At 40.1% G+C, this 26,836-nt stretch overlaps 2 protein-coding genes across 2 annotated transcripts in view; both read right to left on the reverse strand.

Moving 5' to 3' along the window:
- Positions 1 to 8,552: 8,552 nt before the first annotated feature.
- On the reverse strand, positions 8,553 to 17,330 carry EIF1AX (eukaryotic translation initiation factor 1A X-linked). The gene is made up of 7 exons (XM_066545418.1): positions 17,211 to 17,330; positions 16,263 to 16,346; positions 14,562 to 14,665; positions 13,209 to 13,259; positions 11,703 to 11,784; positions 11,505 to 11,596; positions 8,553 to 9,889 (listed from the first exon to the last, which is right to left on the reverse strand). Exons 1-7 carry the CDS (start codon positions 17,224 to 17,226, stop codon positions 9,884 to 9,886), a joined length of 435 nt encoding a protein of 144 aa, XP_066401515.1. The 5' UTR covers positions 17,227 to 17,330; the 3' UTR covers positions 8,553 to 9,883.
- Positions 17,331 to 18,907: 1,577 nt separating this feature from the next.
- The window catches only part of RPS6KA3 (ribosomal protein S6 kinase A3), a 73,747-nt gene continuing 65,818 nt past the window's right edge, over positions 18,908 to 26,836 (reverse strand). Inside the window, exons 18-22 of the mRNA XM_066545419.1 lie at positions 26,387 to 26,548; positions 26,114 to 26,190; positions 24,929 to 25,046; positions 24,109 to 24,249; positions 18,908 to 22,976 (exon numbers count right to left, since the gene is read on the reverse strand). Of these exons, the coding sequence (XP_066401516.1) occupies positions 22,854 to 22,976; positions 24,109 to 24,249; positions 24,929 to 25,046; positions 26,114 to 26,190; positions 26,387 to 26,548 (621 nt within the window). The 3' untranslated portion in view covers positions 18,908 to 22,853. The remainder of the gene's footprint in view (positions 22,977 to 24,108; positions 24,250 to 24,928; positions 25,047 to 26,113; positions 26,191 to 26,386; positions 26,549 to 26,836) is intronic.

The following is a 26,836-nucleotide window of genomic DNA, read 5'->3' on the forward strand; positions in this document are numbered from 1 at the left end:
GACTCTGACTGGAGAAATGAGTCAACAGAATCCTTGTAAACTTCAAGAAAGGGAAATGCCAAGTCCTGCACCTGGGGAAAAGAAGTACCTGAGGATGGACTGAAACACTATATCTGACCTCCTTTTTTCTTTTGTTGAAGTCCAAGTAGTAGAAATCTCCTTTTACCTGCCCTTGTCACATGCAGTACCTGATCCAGTCGTTCTGTAAAAGCTGGTGCTGTTTGAACCACTGGTGACTGCTGTGGGTACTTGGCCATGAAGGGCTCTTCAACTTCTGACACTTAGAAGATTGAACTGAAGACTCTTTTGTCTTAAATATTGCAGAGAGAGAACTATGACTTTAGGGGTTGCTGATATTAAGGCAGTGCCAAATAAATAGGGCTTTGGATTAGAGAATAGAGTAGTTTGAATTAGAAGGGAACTTTAAGATAATCTATTCCAACACCCCCCACCCTGCCCTCCCCCTACAATAAGCAGACACATCCTCAGCTAGACCAGGTTGCTCAGAGCCCTGTCCAACTTGACCTGGAATGTTTCTAGGGATGAAGCATCCAACACCTCTCTAGGCAAACTGTTCCAGTGATTCACCACCCACTGCTGACACAAAAACTTCTGCCTTATAACTAGTTTAAAACAAATTCTTTCAGTTTAGAACTGTTATGCCTTGTCCTATTGCAACAGGCCCTGCTAAAAAGTTCATCCCTATCTTTCTTTTAAGCCCCTTCTAACACTAGAAGGCAGCCAGAAAGTGTCCCCAGAGCCTTCTCCACACTGAACAGCCCCAACTCTCTCCACCTTCATTCATAAGGAGAGGTACTTCAGCCCTGGGATTGTAGTGGTGGCCCTCCCATGGACCAACAGGTCCATGTCTTTCCTGTGCTGAGGACCCCAGAGCTGGATCCAGGTGGGTTCTCACAAGAGCAGAGTAGAGGGGCAAAATTCTCTCCTTCACTGTTCTGCCCATGCTGCTTTTGGATTCAGCCCAGGACATGGTTGTTTTTCTGAGCTTCAAGTTGCACATTGCCCATTTGTATCCAGCTTTCCATCCACAAGTATCCTCAAGTCCTCAGCAGGACTACTCTCAATCTGTTCATCCCCGAGCCTCTGTTGATACCAGGGGTTGCTTCAGCCCAGGTGCAGCCCTTTGCATTTGATCTTCTTAAACCTCATGAGATTCCCACAGGCCACTCCTTGAGCTTGTCCAGGTCCCTCTGGATGGCATCCCGTCCTTCAGGTGTGGCAACCCCACCACTCAGCTTGGTGTCACCTGCAAACCCAGTGAGGGTGCCCTTGACCCCACCATGTCATTGATGCAGACATTAAACAGCAGTGACCCTGAGGGACAGCCCTTGACATGGTTCTCCATCTGAGCCACTGAACACTGCCCTGGAGATGTGACCATCCAACCCATTTCTCATCCACCAAAATCCTCCCATCAAATCCAGACAGACGCAGAAAGGGAGTTTAAAACAGGGCTGGGACAGAGTCTCAGAATAACAACAATTAAATTATTCCAGTGATTGCACTTATTTCCTCAGAAAGCACCTCCTCAGAAGAAAGGCTGCAAGCTAATTAAATAAAAGGATGAACAAGTGATCCTACAGAATGAAGACTCAGACTGATTATAGGCTTAAGAAAAACACTTTGTTTAAACATGAACCTAAAAATAACCCCAGAACCTCACAGTTCAAGCAAGTACACCTTTGAAAGTCCTCCTGGTATGAGAAATGTCCTACCCCCTATACCACAATTTACTCTTCTGAGCTAGGATTCAGTAAATATGAATTACACCTTTAAAGCTTAGCTCTAAGACTTCCAAACACTTTCAGATCTATCTGTCTATCTGTTGTTATGACAGTAACCAGTAACACAGTCTGTGGTGCAGTTTTCAGTAGTTACAGACACTTCTAATTGTACTGAAGGTAAAAGCTAGTTTAAAAAGAAAATGAGAAAAAAGAACTTCTAAATTTTTTTTCAATACTTCCCATTTGTATTTTTCCATTTCTGCTCAGTCAATCACTCAGTTACCTTCTCTAACAGAGAGGTGAGTCAGGAGTTCTCAGATCCTCGGAGTCAAGTTCTAATCTTGTGATTCAGATCAAATGCTTCAACAGCTCAGCAGTGTACAAAAAATCATGCACCAGATGGCTGGTTCAGACTGCAGTGAAGAACACTGTTATGCTGACACTGCATCCAAAGCACTGTGTCCATTCTGTGGCTCCCCAACATGAGAAAAATGAGCAACAGATTCCTGAAGGAACTGGAGCACATGACAGTGGGGGGACATTCATATATCTGGACTTGCTCAGCCCAGAGAAAAGAATGATGAGGGGAATTCTTACTCTTTTTTGCAGCTACATAATTGAGGTGGAGGGGAAGAGAGAGCCAGACTCTTCTTGGCTGCATATCATGGGTGAACAAGAGGCAATGGACACAACCCAGGGCACAAGACATTCCAATGAGATTCAGGGAAGTTATTTGTTTTCAAACTCTGAAAAGATTTCCCAGAGAGGCTGTGGAACCTCCAACCTTGAAAATACTAAAAAGGCAACAGGACAAGGCCAAGAGCAACCTGCTCTAACTCGACCTGCTTTGTACAGAACATTGGAGTTGCAACCCCCGGGGGTCCCTTCCAACCTAAGCAATTCTGTGAGTCAAACAGCTGCTGGAGGCCAGGATTTCCTCAAAGCCTCCAGAGCTATAACAGCTCACAGTTAGCTGTGAGCACTGAACACAGTTATCTGTACCTCCACTGCTCTTCTCACCTCCCAGCGCATTTTTCCTTCAGCTTGGCTGGCATTAATGCAAATGGAACAGTGAAAAAAAATAAATAAATGTTCTCTTAGGTAACTAAACAACTAAACTCCCCTGAGATGGTTCAGGCTGCGCTGCACAAAGCGTTGTGTTGTACACACTGTGGCAGAGGTTCAAAATGAGTATTGACCAGGGAAGGACCTAAAGATCATTTATCCAAAAATATTGTCTTGCCAGGGATCACTGTTAAAATTTTTACAGTTTCAGAAAAATTCCTGTTTTGGTTAATGTTAGTTTCATTTTTTTTGTCTGCCATTTTTACCAATGCAACATTATTCTGCCAATACAACCATAAAGAAATAGGGTAACACAAATACCAATTTCCTAAAGTGGTCAGTACCAACTAACTTCAGTATCACTAAAGGACTACTTTTGCAGAAGAATTACAGTGGGGAAATTTGTTGCAAAGATTCCCAGGCTACTGCCAATTCAGCTTAGCCCAAGAGAGAAAGAAGTTTCTGCAGCTTCTGATTTCTTCTTATTGAATAATCAATAGTCCAATATAATAATAATATCTGCTGAAGAGATCATATGGATGTAGTATTTCAGCTGTGCAAATGAGGTGCATTCATTATTGTTACAGTGAAAAATATTAAAATATATGTAAACAGGCAGGAGCTCCTAATCTGAATTTGATTGATAGACCTCCACTGAATCTCATTTTCTCCTCACATACCGTGTTCTTCAGCTTGTTCTAAGGATCACTGATAACTCCCAAATTATCTTGAAAGCTTAAGTTTCTCAGAATTCTTGTTTGGGGAAAGTTCAGTGTTTTACAGATTACCCTCTTTAGGCATGCACTCATCAAAACAAATCCCCAAAACCTGTTCAAGAGTAAATAATATTTTGAGAACCATTAATAAGGAAGGCTTGGGTAATAAAGAAGGAAACCATGAGGTGTCATACACTTCTTCCTTTCCCCTGTTATTTTTGTAATTGATTTAGATGTCAATCTATGCAAGTAATCAGAAACACTCATGCTGTCTTCTCAATATAAAGTTATTGGCTACTTGGCACTTAAGCTGTTTCCTCTAAATGCCTCCTCATGTCCTATACCAGACACACATTGATTTTTGATTTTTTCAAAAAACACACAGTGTTTTTTGATTCTACAACACTTGCTTATGTAACTATTGGTGTTAACCTAAACTGCCTGTAAACACACATAACCAGCTATTGGCTATATTATGTTCTCTTTCTTTGTAACCATACGTTATTTTCTGTATTATCCTATACTAAATATTACAGCTAACCTAGACTTTTGTGGTCCTAAACAGTAGCTTTACATCTGTTTAGTTTAAAACCTTTCATGGAGCCTGAGATCATTCTTTCTACATTTGTGGACAAAGCATATACCTGGCAATATGATAGCATCAATTCAAACTGGGGAGGGAGGCCAGAAATGGAAGTTGTTGAGGATTAAAGCACAATTTAATACAAAAAAGTACAAGCTTTTTCCACTTTTCAGCAACTGTTTCACTAGTCCATGTCAGGATAACAATACACCAGTAACAGTGTTTGTTCCACTTACAGGTGACACACCCAACTTCTAATGAAACAGTCCCTAGGCTGTTGCACGTTTCCAACAGCTTTGTGAAATTGGTGCCCTGTTTTGGGGAGAGGTTTCTGCTCACTCACCCATACTCTGGTTAACAGCAGCAATCCAGACACATTACCAGGCTGGAACTCGTATAAGCTGCTGTTAAGGGGATGCAGCTGACAGCCACAGTGAGACACAGGTGCCCATCCTTGGGACCCAGTCCCTCAAGAGGAATACAGTAACACTGGACAGCACACCAATGAGTCTCAGGACATTTTTAAGGATGCTTTCAACTAACAGGGCTTCCAGAATCAGATCTGAAGATCCATCTCTGTATATTCCATCACACAGTTACTTAGCATCGGCTACTTCTGCCATTTTCATCAAAGCTTATGTTCTAGCTGCATATTGTCACTTGTTCAAGACAAAAAGGTCGCTGTGTCAGAGCCGTTGCCAGACTCCTCTGGTCAGCCACTGCTGCAACAGCTCATTATTAACATCCCAATGTATTCCAGAGCAACCTGGCAAGGCAAGTTGGGATAGTCACTGTCCAGTGGGTAAAAAGGCAGCAAGGTCTTCCACACCTTTTCAGGGTCTTGGGCTTCTTGACAAGTCTTCAAGACTACAGCTTTAATCACTGTATTCTCTATACATCTTCATGAGCAGGGTGGATGTTTCTACTGGGTCAGGCAGCAAAAGACTAAAACTGTCTTTTGTCAGGGTTTTCTCAGAAACCTCGTTAATGCTCCTTTCTCCAGCCTCCACCACTGTCTACTACACTTAGTTTCAAAGTCATGTAAGTCAGAAGCTGTTTCCTCAAGCCCTATGCAGCGCTTGGCTTTTCTCTCCAAGCACTGAGGCTAAACACAGTGCCCACCATGTCCTGTCACTGTCTTGTGGACCTGTCACAGGCTGGATCCTCCCTGACAGCCAGCACCACTGATAGTGGAACATAAGTAACCTACACAGTTCTGGGTTTCCCACGGGGATCCTTCAGTATTTCTGCTGTTCTTGGCTGTATTTACTCCAGCTGCCAACAGCAGTGTCCATTGTGTGCTGCTGCCAGTGCCAGAGGTGCACCTAAGCCCATACTAACATGCTTCAATCAGCTGCTTCTTTAGGAAGAAGGTGACCTACTTTGAAAACCCTAAAAAATATTTTCGTTGCTGGCAATACTTACTGCAGACATGGGCACCTCAGAGTCTCTTAAAGCCAGGAATAGAAACTTCCTACTGAGATGCTGAGGCACCCTGCTTGCTCCTGTATGTCAAGGTCTGGTTTTTTGTCTGCTCCCTCCAGAGGCCAAGCACACAAAGGCATTTAGCTGATCATCTTCCTCAACTGGGAATAAAATTCATTAATTTAACCATAATGAAGAGTACTGCTGATTAAGGAATACAGGTGCTGGTGACCACAGAACAGACTCCTACACCACCACAGCCTAGAAACACAACAACAAGCCACCCACTTTTGCAAGAGGGAAAAATGAATGCCTATGAAACACAGTGAGAGGGTTTCAAAAGAGATTTCACTGCTAAGTAAGCGATGCAGTAAGAGGCCCCAAGTCTCTGTCAGCTTCTGCCAAAGCTTTCCTTCCTTGAGCTGGCAGCCTGGATATAAATAAAACTGCTGTGCAAGTGTCCTCTCTACAAACACAGAAAAAAAATGAAGAACAGTCTAATCTGTGCATTTTTTGAAAGTATTTTTTGTCCCACTAAACTAGCTGCAACTACTAAATAAAGGTACTCAGTTTTCACTTTGCCTCTTTATTTGGTTGTGATTGCATTTTATAATCACAATGTTGAGCTCTGGCATTCAATCTGATGGGCAAGATAGCACAAGCTATAACCTGAATTAATCAATAGGAACTCTGACTCTTGCTTGCTGTGATTAAAAATGTAACGAAGCCAAGGCATCCTCCCTTACTTCTCTCTCCTTCTCCAAAAGGAAGGGCAATCACAGCCCAAGGAGTAAATTCTGAAGACTCGGTTTTGCAACAAAATGAGAAAGCATTGCCAACAGCTACCTGCAGAAAAGCCAGCCATGGGCCTCAAGTTTGAAGGGACAAATAAAGCTGCACTCACACTACAACAACGTTATTTCAGATAATGCTTCCCTCTTCCCACACATCTTCCAAAAAGCTACACCTAATTTTAAGTCTTCTTCCATGAAGCAGTCAGCCTGCCTATAGGATAGCACAATGTCCACAGATGAAAAGCTGGGTTTGAGACCTCCAGGGAACCACAGGGAAACTCAAGTCCCCTGATACTCATATCCAGAAACAGCAAATAATTATGGATTCGATTGGAGCTTGCTCAACTGCAGGAACAGTTGACACCCCAATTCACCTGAGAGCAGGACTTACCTTATGGCCAGGGGGTCTCAGGGAGCAGCAGTCCCAGCATTGTTTCACACTCAGAGATGCCACCAGACCTACCAGTTAATCATGAAGAACCTGTGCAGTGTGACTGGATACCACCCAGAGCAACCTGCCAGCCTTGGTCATCAGCTCACTGCCATCCATGGACATCAGCCAGGGGACAAAGCAACCCCTGTGCCAGCCTAACCTCTGCAGGTTCTATGTGTACACTGATTTAGGAGTGTGTGTGTACAATATGGTACCACATATATGAGATTTATGGCCTGTATCACATATCTGCATGGCACCAGCACACAGCACCTCAGACCTGCGTGCTGGCACACGCAGAGCATAGCCATGGCACCACCTATCAGCAGTAACAAATAAATGGCACACAGCTCAGCAGCCATGGTTAACAGCTCCTCCTCTTGAGAAGGGAACGAGAGATTGTTTCTCATACACCTTTTTCAGCTGCTGTGTCTGGACTGTATTTAAGGATTAGGGTGGAGAAGCATTAGGGCTCTCCAAGCAAAAGTACAGTTGCCCTATTGTAAGGTGAAGAGACAAGATTTGGAACAATGGACAAAAATAATTTTTCAAAATGCTAATCACAGAGAAAACCTTGAAGTGGGAAACAGAGAACACAAAGTTTGTATTTTAGCTGTGGGAGAATAATTTTTGTATCCCTGCTTTCAATTCTGTACTCTAGGGAAAAAGACAGCTGCAATTCTCACACAAGAATAATTAAAAATTTATCTAGAAAATACTTTACAGATGGAAGGCCTTTCACAGCTTTGGAGTCAGCAACCTTGCAATGCTCTAGCTGGCAGCTGCTGTTCTACCACTGTGCTCTGAACAGAGACATGGGAAAGACAGCTTCTTGTGCAAGCTGTTTTTCTGGCCCCAAAGGAAAAAAAAGCAATAGGGATGATATTAAGCTGCCTAGATTAGACTGTGAAGGGAGCTTGAGCAGAGGACAGAAACAAGGTGACCAAGGGTACTCACAAAGGCAATACAGCCCAGCTTATGAGTAGAAACCTCAGGGTGTTTAGTGGTGCACTAAGAAGAAATTAATAGTTAAGTAAGAAATTTCCCTAAAATCTGCAGTTTAGGTAAAGCCAGACACGAATGTGGGAGCAAAGAAGACTGGAAGGAACCTCAGGACAAACCAGAACTGATTCTGACAGGAACAGCTCCATCTCTGACCCACAGCTGCAGTCTGTGTTACACTGAGAACTGTAGGCTCCCTCAAGCAGCAGTATGTACCTGCTTCCCCTTAGCATTGACCATGCATTTACATTTCACATACAGAATATCAGATTGCAAAGTACAGTTCCCATAATACCTGAATCTTCAGTACATGTTTTCTGCAGTGTAATCACTAACCTCCCTGCTAGTACAAGTGAAAGCACACACCTCAAGAACTTTGAGAGCTTTTAACCATTCTCAGAGCTGCTTAGCCTGCAGAATACAATGAGGAAAGCAAAGAACTTAGGAGTTTTTATAAGCCTTTTTCTGAAACATTACACCATTTATGTTCCTTCACAATTGAACCTTACAGACATAAAAAGACAGTAAATTCATACATTTAAGATCAGTTAAGTAAGAATGCTGTACTGGTAGTATCTTTCCCTCAATACTTACCAAGTTTTTACAGCAAATAGTTAAAATCCATGAAATAATTATTTAATACTAAGAAAATGTTCTTCCTAGAGCAGGGTACCTGATCCATGTAAAGGAAAACAGACACCATAATGAAAGAAAAAGAGAAGACATTTTTACAAAAGCTCTGGATGTTTAAATCTCCTTAAAAATACATATAAAGCAAAGAGGCCACTCTGTATTTAAAGCCATTTTCTTTTTATCTATTGGGGTAGTCACTTTACATCATACCAAAAAGACTGTATAAGGAATACAAGTGTCAAGAATCAGATCTTTATGGCACAAAAGGAATTTTTTCATTAATCTGTTTCAGAGTTGTTAAATACATTATTAAAGACAAAGACACTAAGGCTACCACAAAATAATATTTGCATGATGATGTTAGTCTTTATTCAGTTTCTCAACTGACTCCTCCAGTCTGAAGGTGGACAAGAATCTTTCCAGTAGTCTATTTCATTGATTTATTCTGGATGAGAAGATTCTTTCTACTTTTGACAGAAACTTATTTATATTGTTATTCAAAGTTCACATAAGCTTTTATGTTGCACCTTACAATGTATGGAATTTCAGATTAAAATAAAACTCTACTCTTAACATAACCTTTTATATAATGTAAAAATATTCTACATGTTTAACATATCAAGAATGTTAAGCATTTGCTTTGGGGAAAACCTATTTTATGCATTTTTCAGTACAAACCCCACTGTGAAGGCTTTGCATTTGTGTCTCCCTGTTCAGTCAGGTGCCACCCAATGTTCATTGTCTGCAGCTGCAGCTCAGCCACTGCAGTTTCCAAAAAATTGCAAATTTGAGATGCTGCTCACTGTTCATCTTTACTCCTCTCCCATCCCTCCCTCCACCATGGAAAATTGACATCTTTGAAATAATGAGTGTTTTTAATTATCAAAATCAGTATAAAAATAGCAGCATGCTACTAGACACGAAAAGCAGATTCATCATGCATTGTGAGTTTAAATGCAGATTTCTGCCTTCCTCTTATATTATCAAAATCTTTTTTAAAGTTAACATCAAGGCAAGGGTATAAGGACAGACACTGCATAGTATGATTTGATACTAATCTGAACTGGGTTATTTGCCTTTAATCAAAATCCATGATAATTACAGGGTAAACAATTTTTATTTCAAAATACAAGTTTAACTGGAATTGTAGTGATGAAAGCAGAAGAGGGAAAAATGCAGTCTTTTACAGCCCATGTCACTGCATCTCACTTACATCCAGAGATAAAAGCTCTAATTGGTGAAGAGACAAAATATTTGTGGCATGTCATTGAACCTTTGTGATAATCCAGCGTTATCCATTTCTAAAGAAATATAAATACTTTAAAACAAACATTGAAAATAAATCCTTTTGATGTAACAAACTACACTCTTTACTGAGAATTTTCAGTCTTCTTAAAAGTAAGGGACGTCACCCAAGAAATAATTGAAGTATCAATGTAGAACAATCCTTGGAGGAAAAAAGTTGGAATGTAAACCTCTGCTCCAAATTAGATCTGAAAAGCAAAAACACCACACCATGTATTTCATCCAAGTGTATTTTTCATCAATAACTTTTTAAAAGTTATTTTTACAGTTCAACAGGAGACTTCCTGAACTTAGCACAGTCCTGTTTTGCTTCAGCTTATACCCTGTTTTCTTAACAAATGAACAACTGCTCCCTGCTTTTGTCCCCGCAAGCCCTGTGACAATACTATGTCACACAGGTGAGCAATTCTGCATAACCACAGCATCTGCAATACAATTATACATCACTAGAACAGCCATAAATTAGCCCATGATTCTCACAAATGAAAATAAAACCTAATTTAGGAGTCACTTCCCTAAGTAGCGACTTTCCAATCGTCCTTCTGATACAAAAAAACAAAGGAAAGGATCCACAAAGTTCCTCCTGTTTAAGAATGACCTTGGAAACTGGACTTCATTCCAGATATATGACAGTGATCCTCAGAGAGGTTACTCACATCTTTTCTTTACATCTTTTACTTTCTTAGAGCATGATATTAATATTTTATTGAAGAGCTGACAAAAGCTTTAAAACAATCATAGCTTCTCACTTAACCCCACACACAGATCCATTAGTTTGCAAATTTGTCCTACAGCTACTTATCTCTTTGATGTCTTACAACAGCCTCATTATTAAAAGCATGCAGTACTAGTTTTACTGGCTTCAATGAGCTAAATCTTGAGTAAGTTCAACCACTGACAGGCCCAAAGTGAAATTTTCAAAAGTCTGAAAAAAAATTCTTCAGCATTTTGGTATTTTTAAAATACTTGATCTAATGAATCATATATTGATAACCTCAAAAAAGTCAGAATAATAGAAGCATTTTAAAAGAATTAGTCATATTATCAACTCAGAGAGAGGACTAAAAAGATGAAGAATTAAAGCATAATAGTATTCTTAGAGCAGTCTATCCAATTAAGTTAACTCACTGGCTCAGTAAGTTACTACTTATCCTCTCAGCCAGCTGACCCTGCACACATTCATCTCAGCTGTAAATTAAAGTGCATCAACTTAGAAAACATTGCACAGCAGATACTACTTCTGCAATTTACTATGAAATTTGAATTGTAACAATTTTACTACTATAATTTCAGAGTGTGCATGACCAATTACTACAGTTTAGTGGTAAGCAGTAACACAAGTGACTGTGACAGTCAAGATTATGGTTAACTTTAGAAAAACTACTAGGATGCAGCTTTTTGGAGTTTTTATGTAAAGAAAAATGCAGACTTAAAACCTTTATTTTTAAAAACCAAATTCCTTAATTATTGCTGCAGTTCTGGTGGGACAGTGAGGCTGTTAAACCTAGAGGAACTGGGGGGTGTCAAATGACTGATTTTCTTTTAGGCACCTTCAGACTGCTCTCTGAGTGTGTTTTAGCAGTGTGACACTAACTGTACCATGGGTTTAGAAGTCAGCACAGGATTGACTGTAGGACAGGAGAGAGGACAGAAAGCTGGCATGAATGCACCACAGCACTCCCTGAGGCAGTCCCTGAGGAGCTATCCTGAACATCCATGTATTCCTGCTGTAGAACTAACAACAGCTTAATGCCAAAGATGAGAGCTTCAACCATATGATAAAAATACACATTTACTACTTACATCATCAATATCTTCATCATCATCTCCAATATCATCAAACTGGATTTCATCATCATCTCCAGGACCAAATGTGTCTGTTTCATTGATTTTAGCTATGAAGGAATTTGGAGAAGTTAAGAAGTGCACTCACACTGTGCCAAGACAGACTGAGTATTCTTATCCAACATGAACTTCAATTTGAAGTAAAAAGATTCTTACCATGTTCTGGAAGCTCCCCATATGCTTTCAGGCTTCTGGCTTCATCTGCATTGTATTTTAGAATAACATCAGCCTTGTTATCCTAAATAAGAATTTATTAGAATGTATTAGTCATCTAAGAAGGAAAAAGAAAACTATTAACCTCAGCAGACTGCATTATTTATAACAACTATATTATTTACAGTGGGTTAACACCTATAATATTTACAGAAGAACATCTTGTTCTTCCTTCCCCTCCAGTTCCTTTAAATGTGAAGTAAACACATTGGAGTATTTTAATTTCTTCTGAGTGACAACTTAATTATCTCCAATTGCAAGTAATTTATAAATTCACAGAATGGTTTGGATTGGAAGGGACCTTAAAGATCATCTACTTCCAAACCCCTGCCATGGGCAGGGACACCTTCCACTAGACCAGGGCACTCAATCTGGCATTGAAAACTGCCAGAGATGGGGCATCCACAACTTCCCTGGGCAACAAGACAAAAGAGAGTTTGAGACAAATGAGAAATCTCGAGTATTCAACAACTTGACAAGCTCAGTTTCATGCCTTTGAAATTAACCTTTCTTCAGACAACACATATAGTGAAGTGTTGAGGTCAATCAGGAATCACAGAATGACTGGGTTGGAAGAGACCTTAAAGAGACTCATTGAGTCCAACCCAGCCCTAACACCTCAACCAAACCATGGCACCAAGTGCCACATCCAGTTTTTTTTTAAACACATCCAGGGATGGTGACTCCACCACCTCTCTGGGCAGGCCATTCCAGTACTTTATCATTCTTTCCATAAAAAACTTCTTCCTAATATTCAACCTATATTTTGGTGAAGTCAAAACCAGAAAATTGATAGTTTTATGTACTTAATTATATACAGTAAGTGACAGTATCTTAAATGTTTTATAAACCTAATGAACATTTCAGAAGCAGAATCTATCTTCAACAACTGCTGACAACACGAACATTCATGAAAGGCATTCACCTAATGAAAACCTGACAACTTTCCATTTTTTCCAGTTTCCCATTACTGTTTGTATTATGTAAAGTTACGCCACTCCATTTTTGGAAATTTTAGTACAAACTAATTACTGATTAATTTCCCTTTTAAGGTAAAAGCCTAAACATAAAGGACCCAAAATTCTGATTACAAGCAATTCTAATTGTCACCATAAAATGTTTGGTATTTGACTCCATCTCCTTTTGTACCACAGGATGCAAGCACCAAATGGCTCCATCTGGGAAAAAAACCAGGTCAAGCTTGATGACAATAAGCACCTTCACTCACAAACTTTCAGGGTGCAATTTAAAAGAACAAGTCAAACCAGAATTTGTCTACTCATTACAATCTTCCTGTAGTACAAGGAAACTAAAAATCATGATTTAGCATGACTAAATACAAATGCAAAGTTAGACAGGAATTTCCTCACAACACCTGCTGCAATTTAACAGTAAATAAAGATACTTGTAAGATACTCCTTATAGTGGCATATTATACTGGATTTTTACCTGGTAGTCTCTTAAGCCAATCAATATAATATCAGATGTATTTATCCAGACCTGAATGAGAAAACAAGTGTTACAAAAATTCAACTTCTGTTGTATAACACAATAACCAAACTGCACATTTAGATTTATGGAGAGACAAACCTTTCATTACAGCCACCACCTTCATTTTCTAACCAGAATGCTAAAAATGTCCAATTTAATATTTTAACAGCAAATCCAAGGTCATAAATACTCATAGTTATTTTTACATGTTATGGAGCTATTACAGGGTAATCAGAGTTCTTTGAAGAGCTTCTATCAAGGCACAAGTTGTGAACTCTGTGAAGTGAGCTCTTCAAGGGCAAAAATTAAAGAAAAACCCGATGAAGGGGGTGATGGACAAGAACAGTGAAGAGCACAAGAAAATGAACTGAGCTGTTTCCAGAAACTATGCTAACAGAAATCTGCAGAAGAGGATATGCTTTTAAATGCACAGGGTGGTTCTATGTGAATTCTATCCCACATCTGCTTGATTTTTTTGGAGACTGAACTAATTTCAGTTGGAATTTCCCTTCTTTTAAACATAAGGAATAGATAAGTGGTGCTTTTTGTACCAAGAAATTAATCCTGCACTGTTGATGTTAACTTATGCACATTCTCCACCACCTTCAAAAGTTTCTTGCAGTCAACTATAGCACTGCTTACACTGATCCCAAGACACATGCACTCAGTGCTGTCCAAAAATGGAACAATCCAGAATGAAGACAGTGAAAGTCTGCTTTCATTGGAAACAGACTGAGGGACCTCCTCCTTACCATACACCAGCAGAGGACAGGAAGATGTAACACCTAACAAGGGCCAGAGGGGACACCATCTGAAGATGGCAAACTTAAGAATGCAAACATTTACACCTGATATCCCTGAAGGTACAAATCTTTGCAGACTAGCTTCCAACAGAAATATTTTGGGAACGGATGAAGTGGACAATGAAACAATGGCATTGGAGGTGTATTTTCTAAATAGTCACCAAGCTCCTCATCTGCAATTAGGGAGATTTTTAGTATTTTATATATGTATAATTTTCTAGAATATGAAAAGCTTGTATTTAATAAGCAGCCATAAAAACCTTCCCCTGAAAAATGCACATGGAAAGGCAGCCCTTCAACTGTGAGCTTCACCCAAGAGCCAAAGACTGCCTATTCTTGTGTCAGCAATGGAAACAGAAGGACAGACTAGTTTACTATCAAAAAAAGTAGTTTAAAATATTAAGTGCAGTAGAAATATTTGTTTTTGTAACAAGCTACATATGTAAATTTTTACAATTACATATGATGCTTAATGTCACTGTTTCCTATTGCAATGCTTCAGAATTACCTTTTTTCTTAGCTTCCCTCTAATGTGACATAACCTCTTCACACCATCAAAACATAATGCCTCCAGTCTTCCATTGCCTAACATCTTGATCACCTGGGCATATTCTGAAAGAGATGGTAACATAGAGAAACACAGAATCGTTTAGGCTGGAAAAGATCTTTAGGATCAACAAGTACAACCATTAACCCAGCACAGTTAAGTCCACCACTAAGTTATGTCCCATAGTGCCACAGAGCAAAACTTCTGAACAAATCCAGCTTCAAGACACAACCAATAACTTTCCCACTGTAACCCAAATCTGCTGTAATATTTTATCAAACATGAACTGCTGACAGGAGCTTCAAGCACCCGCACAGGCTGCTGAATGTATCACAGTTTTGTATCACTGTTGATGTTAACATTTTCAAATACTGCTCCTTCTTGGTTGCATCCACCCTTTCGTTCCCTCTCAAATGTTTGCTACAGAAAATCTCAGAGCTACTGAGTCACACTCAAAGTATTTAAGTACATGACAACATCACAGCACCTGTCTTAAAGGACAACACCTCAGTGGTGTCACTGAGGCAGGAGAAAGCTGCATGCCCTGTACAGCTACCCACTGAGACTCTGAATCCCTCTTGCAGAGGCTCTGTGGACAGCACCCCTCTGTCCTTGAAAGGACAGAACCCTTATCAGACACTGCAAGGCAAGGCAAACAGCAGACTTCAGCTGAGGTCTGTGAAGCACCTCTCTAACCCCACCCTCAATCTCTTCACCTTGTATTTCATTTTCTCCCTCACCAAGCTGCAAAAAAATCACATACTGGAGAACTTCACACAAATTAGACAGTCCAGTGAACCAGGAGACTGTACATAACTGAGAATAATGTTTCATTAAATAGACTTTGCTTCGGAGATGTAAAGAATCTTAAGTTTCAGATGTACATAAAAATAAACTCCTTTTCTGCTTACAACCAATACAAAATACCAGAAATTTGTTCAGTGGCACTTCTACAGTGATTTAAACCAGTACCCTTCCCATATTTCTAACAAACCAACTGATTAATTGGTTACTAGGAAAGCACTCACATTATGTGAGCAACCACCAGAGTGTGACACACAAGGCAGGGCAAGCTGAAAGGGAGGTGAGCTCACTGTCACCAAAGGCAGGGCAGATGGGAATCCCAGTCATCCCCCATGAACTCTCCTATGCCTTACTTCACCACACAGCATCCCACTTACTGCTCCTGTTTCAATAACTGCTAGACTTCAGCTCAGGAGCCAGATGAACCAGGGGACAGAACAGTGAGATGAGCTGCTCTGCCACATCAGTGACTTCAGGGAGCTCAGTGAAGGGTCCAAGAGATGTTAGAGTCCATACAGAACAGAAAGTGGGACTGTGTATCCCAGGGACAATTACTGGCAAAACTGAACCACATCTGCCAAGCCAGCTGCTCACAGACCCTAACACCAAGCTATAAAGAGGTTTCTAGGAAATGTTTAAGTGCTGTTTTACACAGAGCATGCACTAAGTTCAAGAAGAGGAAAACATCATTCTTAAGCAGTGAAGGTATTGAAAATTCTCCTTTTCCTACTTTCTCTTACATTCAATATGTCATTTGGAATTCAAATACAACCCCAATAAGAATACCTCTCTCTATTCTGTCACTTACAGTATGTGACTGAAAACAATGACATTGCCATACTATAGTTAAAAACTCACCTTGCCCATCTTCTTTGAAGACCAGTTCTCTTTTTTCTGATTCATTCTCATTCTTACCTCGTCGCCTGTTTTTACCTCCTTTGCCTAAATTAAGTGGAAGAAGTAAAAAGCAGGTGTTACTGTCTCTGGATACAGTGAATGAAAAAAGTCAGACGTATGGAGATTTTTATGCTTGCATTCTAAATGACAATTTTAAGTATCCCACCCAGATCCAGATTTTTTGCTAACTTTTAAGTCTGAATTTTTATCTGGGTAGTAACAAAGTAATTAAACATTGGACTCTCCACTGTTTAAGCTGTCCTGGTTGCTCTGGAGTGACAGCAGCCTTCAAAATGATTTTCACAAGATGGCCATTTTCAGTTTTTGTGATCCCTGCTACCAAATACCTCAAAAATAGCGGTGGGATAGCCTGATGCACGTCATCTTCAAGAGCAGATGAATAACTTCAGTTACTGTGCTGCTGAAATCCCTGAAATACTCAAGAGGAAGCTTACCCTCCGAGTGAAGCTGCCCTTTTTAAAAGGCACACACGTGGCAACAGGATTAGATGCTCTTCACGAAGAGCATAAGAGCAGCTCATACTCGCCCCGCTGTTAAAATCTGCTGCTCCCTTTCCCTGACGGTCTCTGCGTTTCCTTTCCGGAGTACGAAAGAAGGGAAGCGGCAGCGAGGGCACGGAGGGGCCCGGCCGCCTCCTCGGCAGGGCCGCTCCTGACAAGCGAGCCGCGGGCAGGGCCTCCCGCTCCCGGCCGGGCCTCAGCGGCCTCCGGAGCGCGCCCAGCAGGCGGAACCGGCCCGGGACCCGCCGGGCTGCCGGGAGGGCCCCTCCGCCTGCAGGCTCCGGGCTCCGGCGGCGCCCACGTGAGGGGCCCCCGGGCCTGCCCTGCGAGACCGCGCCCGGCCCCGGCCGCGCCACCGCGGGCCCGGCGGAGGGAAAGAGCGACTCACCTTTATTCTTGGGCATGGCGCCGAACGCTCCGCCGCGGAGGGGCTGCGGGAGGGGCGGCGGGAGGGGCTCCGGGCGGGGGCGGCGGTTCGGGCTCGGCGGCGGCTCCGGGCGGGACCAGCGGCGGGGCCGGGGCTGCGCGGGCTCGTGCGCTGCGCTCCGGCCGCTGCGCCGACCCGGCCACAGCGCCCCCTCGCGGCACGGCGGACTCCGGCGGCGCCGGACGCGCCCAGGCCCCGCTCCCCGTCCCCGCTCCCCGTCCCCGCTCCCCGTCCCCGCTCCCCGCCCCCGCTCCCCGCCCCGGCCCCGCGAACGGCCCCGGGAAGGGCCCCGGGAAGGGCTCCGGGAAGGGCTCCGGGAAGGGCCCCGGGAAGGGCTCCGCCTGGGCACTGCTGGGCGTTCTTTAGTGGAGTGCAAGGAAAAGGAGCAGGAGGAGCGGGCAATGCGCACCCAGGCAGCCCCGGGACACCGCACGGCGCTCGGGGGCAGCGGTGTTAGGGACAACTCCTTCCAGTACCCGCAGTACCTGCCAGGAAAGATGGGGCAAGACTATTTACAGGCGTTCGTAGTGACGGAATTAGGAAGAGCGGGTTCAAACTGAGAGAGTAGGTTTAGATGAGACATTCCGAAGAAATTCTTTACTGTGCGGGTGGTGAGGCATTGGCACAGGCTGCCCAGAGAAGCTGTGGGTGCCTCATCTCCGGAGCTGCTCAGGGCAAGGCGGGATGAGGCCCCGAGCATCTGCTCTGCTGGGAGGTGTCGCTGCCACGGCAGGGGATTGGAATCAGATTTTCAAGCTCCACTCCAGGCCAAACTATTCTATGATTCTGTAAATCAGAGGGTATGAAGGTGAGGAAGGCTGACAGCAGGAGCTGTGGTATACCAGCCCCCCTTTCTGCCTTTGCATGGTTTCTGGAGGTTTACAAATGATCCAGTTTACTTGTAAATAAATTAAAAAATGTTTTTAGGCAGGCAGCATAAAGCCTTGTGTGAACAAAGGGCTACAGCTATGCACACCTCTGATCCCAGGTATGAATTTCACTGAGGAAATCACAGTATCCATTGCCAAACCTCTCCATGCTACCTGAGGCCTTTCTTCTGGTACACTTAGCAAAACCTCTGGCAACATTCCTCACAAATCCTCTATCACAATTACTGTAATGTTTTGTACACTATGCAACCTTTGAAAATCTCCCATCTTTTCCAGGCTGTAAGGTTAAGAAGAATCACAGCTGTAAGCTTCCAAGTTGTATGAGCTGCTAAAACATAGGCCTGTTGTTTATGGAGTGCTTCTGCATATACTATTATGTTTCAAATGTTTACAAAGTGCATTAATTATCCAACATGCCCATATTTTCGGTGTCCAGAGCAATGCAGCATTGCAAGTGCCATTTAGCAGCCTCCCATTAAGTGGTACTTTAGAGTTGACTGGAATCTGACAGGGTCTTTAAAGACAATATCCTTGCACTGTGGTCTTGTTGTATGTTAGATCAGGTCTATAAGCACCAGACGAACAGGAGTTTTTTCTTTACCATCTTTACCTTCCTCAACATGCTGCAATGTCAGGACACTTGCTTTTTACAAACCCTTTCTGGCTGGCAAAGCACGCTCAGTGTGCTGTGAAGGTAATTCAGAGTTAGTGATGAACAGTCAATGACTTTCATAACTGGTCAGAACAAATGATTACACAAAACAACCCTTGAAGATATTTCAAAGTTTATTCATAGTAGAAATTTCAATTTCTTTTGAAGACTACAAAACCTGCCATTAGACAGGAAAACAAGCAATGATACTTTCCAAAACTGTTCATAGTTACATCTGGAACAGTTTTAATTACACATTAATAGCATGATTGGAACATCTCTTAGATCAGACTCTGAATAAAACAATCATTTAAAGTATTCAGTACAATTAATTTTTTTAAACTAGCATTTCATTCTATGACAGCAGTGCCAAGCATCTAACAGATGCTATTATAATGGTCTAGAACAAGGTACAATACCACTGATTTTCTGGAACAGTACCTTAGACTCACTTACATGCCATGCTGAGAAAACTAGTATAAAGTATGATTGTATAGAATCGTAGAAAAATATTTTATCTGTGATTTTGTAATTTTTTAAAAATTGTTTAAGTAGACTTCCCCCCCCAACTAGGTTGCAAAATAATTACATCCCTCATAAGTACACCTTCCCTTTGATTAGGTCAAGAATATCAAGATAAAGCTAATCATTTACATCATTTTCATAAGTGAAAATTTATCTATTAACCACTGCTGCTTAGTAAGGGCCAGCACATTTTGAATCCTTTCCTTCCAGTAATAGAAAAGCACAGCTTTAGTTGGTAACACCACATTTACAAAAGCAAAACACACACACACACACAAATCCCAGACACGTAAATCTATTTTCTTATGGCCTTGTCTCTTCAGAAAAAAGCTTTAACTATTTTCTTGAAAAACTCCTTTTAAGTTTTACTCAACGTTATAGTGATTATGAACACAGAACTTTGCCATTACTGGACATAGATGGCATTTAATAGGTATTGCAACTTCACTCTTCCCTCTGTTCCCTCATGCTCTCAAGCACAGTAAATGGTAATTTCACACTAAAAAAATTAAAAACAAACCATGGTCAACACATAGAAAAATTCACTTGTATCTGCATTCTCTTTTTTTATCCTCTATGACTCTCTGAGTCACTTGCTTTGCTTTGCAGACCAAGCAGCAGTCCAGCAATGCATGTACACAGTGTGTCATAAACTCACATTCTAACAGAAAAGTGCTGAGACTCAGAGAAGCATTATGTGGATTTCTTTACAGGTTATAACAACTGCAGCTATAAAAACATAAAAAAAATGGAAGTCATGAACATGGATCCAAACCAGGAAGTAAGGTACATAAACCATGCCTGGCTGTAAAATACACCTCCCTGATTAGGCAGGCCCTTTATACCTTGGTTTAGAAAGTAATTTCAAAATATAGTGGATCTAGACTTCAACACATTCAGCTTAGGGTGTGCTAAATTTTCCTGTTTTGCTACAATTTAAAATGTTCATCCTCTGATATATATACATGACTTAATAGCAACATTTGTAAAGTCTAGACTAAATTAACAGCTTACTTGAGAGTGTAGATACATAAACGCAGGAGTTGACTTTGCTTCACTATTTGACTAATGAGTTTGAGGACCACAAAATAAGGCTACAATAAAACTACTGAAAGTATTTTTATATTATTTTAATATGGACATTGCCAATAGTGAGGCAGCTTAAACACTTCCTCTTTTTGGTCTGTTCTTTGCCAGGTACCTATAGACACACACTGAACAGGGTAGGAACTCCTTCCTGAAGTGAAATGTTATTACTGACACACTGGCAAATACTGCCATCCTTTTATTTCAACAGCATTTAAATAATTTGGTTGACTAGATATGACAATCTTCTAATTAACACCTTAAAAGCCACCAGAAAGTACAGTTTCCAGATTTTGAGAAGCCTGATATAAAATTGCTCACAGAGCTGAAAAATACATTTTTTGAGAGGTAAGGTTTTACTAAATTCCTCTGGAACTGCTGACATTGTCAAAAAAAAATAAAGATGGCCTTTTTCTGCCTCTACTTAAAAATGTTTCTTGAAGGAAGGGTAGATGCATCTGTACAGTTAAAGGGAACTTCAGTGTTAGAGCACCAAGTAAGGGAAAAATACTGTTTGCTTCGGAAGAGCTGTGTTTTCAAACTTCTGAGAGCTAGGCTAATTTAAGAATCCTTGTTTATAAAACAAATTTCTTCACAATTATATCATGGATTAAATATTTAGCAAAATTTTAAGGGCAATAAAAGTGGGATCATTTGCAGATCTAGCAAAGGAAGCTTCCCCAAGGAACTCAAAAATTCTGGCAGAAGAAACCTTCCTATCCAGAGCAAATCTGTGGTGTCATAAAGATGATTGTTCCTTTCAATAAATCACTGATGATTTCAGGGAAATAAGCCAATTAATTACTATAAAAGAAAGTTAATTCCACTAAGCCAAGAAAATACCTTCTTATGCAAAACACAAAATTGCATTGTTCACCAACAGCCATTCACCCAGATCCGTATTTTATTAAAGCTAGAATTCCCAAAATAATTTCATATCTGGAAGGACTTTACACAGCCTGTAATTTTGGTGGAATGGAACATTCACTGTATTCAAACACATTCCAGTGCCCCTTCTCATTTGGGAAATTTCATCTTATCAAGACAAGCCATCAAGATGGGCCTTTAATCACTTTAGACAACAAGAAGCCAAGAATATTAAAAGTTTATACCAGTATTTAAAGTGAGTCTTCCACCCTCATTACCAACTCACCTCCATCTGTGGAAAAGTGAGAATGTTCCCTCTGAATGGCTTCATCTTACCTGTCTGGGATGACACTATTTTCAGGGTAAATTAGAATGACCCTATTCTAACCAAACAGATCTTTATGTCCTGCCCCTCATTTTGCTTTGAAGTCAATTGAAATTATCAGAAAGAAACTGACAGACCATTAGATCCATCAGTTTTGCAACTGCAATGAATGCAGTTTAAATCTACTCTTTGCAGGCTGCTGCTTATTAGTGACCAATATGTTTTGCTTTATCTTCAATGTTGCCTTTCTTCTATAATGCCAACATTCATTCACTGAACAATTCCTTTGCAGCTTAAACAAAAGTCACATACAGATAAAATATTAACAATGGATTATAAGAATAAACCACATAGAAATGTCCTCTATCAGAAAGTATTTAGCAATAATTCCTGAGTCCAGAGATTAGATGGGAGAGACTAAAAGGGAGGGGAGGGGTAACAAAGACAGTGAGAAATGGAGAAAGTTATCTTTTCTCTGGGTTACATTACCTATAGGATATATAGTATGGTGAGAGATTCATTGTTTACATTTTATAATGTGACATGTGGCATCAAAAACACAGAAATGTAGAAAAGACATAGGCAAGGAAAACTACTTATCCATAGTATTACATTCAATAGCTGTTTAACAGTCAGGCTTCTTTTAGAGCTGTCCAACAATACTGATTAATCCAGGTGAACTGTTTAATCAGACTTACTTGTCAAAATGATTAATAATATCTAAGTAAAACAAGGCATGTATACATTAAAGAAAACAGCACGGAAATGTACTGCTTGTGAACTGTTTACAAAAACATACAAAATGTTGGATGGCACAATGTATAGTGCTAATATAAACAGATTGTTTAAGCTAAGTGCTTAACATAAACTGTCCATCTCGACCTGTAACAAAGAATATTTTAGGGGACAAAAAAAATATTCCTTATAAAAATAATGCTATGTGGTGCAGAGTGCTTTATTCAGTGTATTTTTGACAGAGGTGGCATTTGTAATTCTTCTGGTTTACTCAGTCGCGAACACGGTAATTTTCACTGTCTCCACTTGTCACTCCATTTGCAGCTCCAGTAAGATCAGTAACTTGCCATCAACAGTTTAAAGCGAGAGTAGATGAAAGCAGTAGCAGCAGCAGGAGCAGCAGCATTATAGGTACCAGCTGGGACAGAGTGTGCTTGCAGGTATCTGTCAGATATGTGCTACCTGTCGCCATGATTTGTGCTATCATCTTATGCCATGGTACCAAGTGTCTGCTTGAGGTCACTTCACAGGGCTGTTGAGGTAATTTTTTTAATACCTCTCCTCTGAGCAAGAGTAGAACGGCCAACTGGCTCCAAAACTGGTGACTGATTACGATTCAAAGCAGAGTAAGTTGCTGCCATTGCACCCTGTGGGATAGAGGGGAAAAGAACAGTAAGAGTACGTTGTGACTGATGCACACACTACAGCAGTGCTAAATGCCAGAAACGCTGAACAGGTTTCAACTTTCAGTCTATTTTCATCTACAAAACAGAAACATGCTACTGCATTACTCAAGTCCTAGCAGTGCTAGGAGTGAGTGGTTTTTAGGGTAATAAACAGTTTTACATTGCTTGGAGTCAAACCCAGAAGGTATAAGCTAGGTTGCCAAATTAAGTTCTATCACTATGTTGTGCAAAAGAGCTGGGGAATGAAATCCCATTGGTAGACTGTCTCTGCTTATCACTTAAATAACTATTTCAGTTTCCAACAAAATATTTAAAAATCACCCACATTATTCAACACATAAAATTAATTAAAAAAAAAATTAGAAAGTTGTGAGCTCTGGGATAGAACTCCCCCACTTCCCACTTGTGTTTTGGATGCTAGAACTTTCTAGTAGCTGACTCAGAGAGAGTGTTAATTATATTCTTCAGATCCCTTTTATGTTGCACAAGAGATTCTTGAAAGTAGGACTGAAAACAAGGTTGAATACAAAGAAGTGGAATTCAATTTCTTTTGATTTTCCTCTGCTTATTCAAAGTGAAAAAGTTCCAGGTTGTTTCAGACAGAGTGCAGAAGTGTGATACTATAGTAATTAACAATGCCCTTTTGACTTCAGCTTTTACTGTGATCACAAAGTATTCTGTTTTCCTTCAGTTACTGGCAAGTACTCTCTTCTGAAACTGTAAAGTTAACAAATGAGTTTACAGCTCCCTTATAGACACCTCATATTTTTCACTTGAGGAAGAATTATTTAAGTTGGTTTTTAAAAGCACCTAAACCTTCCAGTGTAAGTAAGCCCAATAGATTGGGCCCAATAGATTTCAAACTCAAGAAAATTTTTTTTTTCCAATTTATTAGATTTATCACCTGTAAGTGGTTTCACATTAAATCCTATTACATATTCCAAGTTCATTTTACGGCTTAGTGCAACATCCACTTGTAACAACTTTTTCCCAGTATTTAGAAGACACACATGCTACCCCCAACCTTAAAAACAAACCCATTTTGTTTACACTGATTTTGGCTAAACAGCAAGCTGAAAAAATATCTACTTACCTTCACTAAATGGGGAGCATCCTGCCTGTTCAGCTGGTATTGAGGCAACTGGTCACAGTGAACTATCCAGGGGTGACTGAGAACTTGAGCTGCAGTCAGTCTTTGATGAGGGTCAACATGAAGCATTTTTGAAACAAGGTCCTGTCAACAAAGGTCAATGGAAATAACAGCAGAACTTCAACTTTAAAAGAGATTAATAGTTCAAACTATAGAAGATTCTAGAGGTATAAAAATATGTTCATCATGTCCATTTAAAACAAATGAAAAACCACCCAACAATGCTAACAGTGTAACACAAAAGGAAGGTATCCAATTAAACACGGAAAATTTTAGCATTTTAAGCATCCATATAGAAGGGGCATAGAGGATATTGCACACTGAAGTTCAGAGTCTATTTGCTGTCAAAACCAGAATTCTCAAAAATGTAATACTTCATTGGTTTTCATTATCATGATGTAGACTACCTGTATGACTTTTGAATGTCATGCTTCCACATGAAGTTTTATCAAAGCACTCCTTACCATGGATAACTGTGTGTATGAACACTGACAGAACACACAATATTTCTAAGGACAGCTGTTAACTGCTGCAGTGTAAGTCACACCTGTTCTTTCCTCCTACATGCAAGTGACTGCTGAAACATGAACAGATCAAAAACAGGAAACAAAATTCTAGGCACATAAGGGATTAGATCAGTATTTTAATATAACAGTGGGTGGAACTTAGCCAATCATCTATGATACAACATATACATTATAATCAATAATGTTACATTGCAATCCATCCCTGATTCCCCAAGAGAAAAAGCAAATATACTTGCCTTAGCTGTGTCTGAAACACTGTTCCAATAACCACCACTGAGGGAGAACTTTCCACTTCCTATTCGGGCCAAAATCTCCTCTGGGGTGTCATCAGGACCATTTGCAAAAGGAGTGTAGCTATTTAACCAAACAAATTCAATGTTAGCAACTTCCATAACCTGAGTCTCAGTATTATAAATCTGACTGCAAGTTCAACATAATTATAGGCAACAAATAGTTAAAAAGCTGTAAAAAGAATTTATTCTTAACATGTGAAAATACATGGCACTGACTATAGATCTGTTCTTATTGCATGTATTTCCTCTGTATCTGGTCTGAAAAGCAGATTTTTTCCTATAGCAGTTCAAATACTGGTGGTTCCTGAATTACAGAAAGTATTCCTTAAGCTTTCATATTCTCGTGAAGTACTAAACCAATCCATTCTGTAGTAAATCTAAATATCTGAGAAAGAATAAATGCTGGTTTAATGCCAGAGGAAGAAAGGTGCACCAGTTTTCCTTGCTTGACTATACATACTCTTGCTGCTATCAGAATGCCCCCAACCAAAAAAGAGATACACTTAAAACCAAGTATGTTTGTCACTTATTTATTTTAAAATATGAAAATCCTTGATGATGTTAACTTTTACCAAAGTGGCAATCTGAATAATCTAGCATAAAAAGATAGTTGCTATTGCATCTGCTAAATAGATTTTATTTTGAACTTCTGGTACTATAGTTGAATTCCTTATAAGCTTTTATACAATTTATTTCTGCTGCATATACAAATGCCTTTCTGTTGAATTTATTATATTCTAACTGCATCACTTCAAACATTCAGTGGCTGGATTTTGCACACAAACATGCCTTAATGCATTGTAATTGTATTGCAACAACATTGTATTTTCTTCAATATATATGCTTAATCTATCTTTTAATTTTCACATGAAACAATAAATTCTTAGTGCAAAATCACCTTTAAGCAGAGATGAAAACCCTGAAATAGAGGAGACAATAGAAGCAAAGATTTTTTCCCATCAGTCCCTGAAAACTTGGATTTTACTAAAGGCGAAGCATATTCTCAACCCCAAAGATGAGATTAATCAGTGCTTTGATAGAAACATCTGCAACAGTGGGCCTACATTTATTACTGGTTTTGCTTGCATTGGTTTATTCTACAGCAAAGCAAATTATAATCACCCTTACCCAGTGAGCATGGTATAAAGTAGAACACCAAGGCTCCATATGTCACAGGCCGCATCATAACCTTGCCTCTTTAAAACCTGAGGGAGACAAATATTTTTTCTAAAATAAATGCTTAGAAATGCTTTGATTATGCTATAAAAATGGTAAAATTTCAAATTTTTACTATTTACAGATTGATTCTACTTGTTACACAAGAACAACAATAACAAAATGTATCTAGCAAAAAAATCCCAGTAAAATATATCAAGGCATATAAACTATCCTGGGTTTTACCTCTGGTGCAACAAAATTTGCAGTGTAACATGGAGTCATCAGAAGACCATTTTCTGCTCGCAGTTGTTTTGCAAAGCCAAAGTCACAAATTCGAATTGATTCTGGATTACCAGATTCATCAACATAAAGAATATTGCTAGGCTTCAGGTCTCTGTGAACAACCTAAAAAACCAACCAAACAAACAAACAAAAAAAACCCCATTAAATCATTAAATACAATAAACTAAACATATGAAAAGCTTTTTATTTTAACTGGCAATTCTGCTACTTAAAATTAAGTCTCCCACCAGTGTGCTTAGTTTCCAGAGTTCCAGCTTCCACCATCAGCTGCAGTGTTTTGATGCTCCATGGTGTCTGGAGCACATGAATTCCAACTTGGAAACTCTTCTTAACTATAAAACCTCCTGCACACATCCCCGCCCCCCTAATTTATTTGTGCAGACAGTTCCA

This window comes from Molothrus aeneus, chromosome 2 (genome assembly GCF_037042795.1).
Source record: "Molothrus aeneus isolate 106 chromosome 2, BPBGC_Maene_1.0, whole genome shotgun sequence".
Lineage (NCBI taxonomy): Eukaryota > Metazoa > Chordata > Aves > Passeriformes > Icteridae > Molothrus > Molothrus aeneus.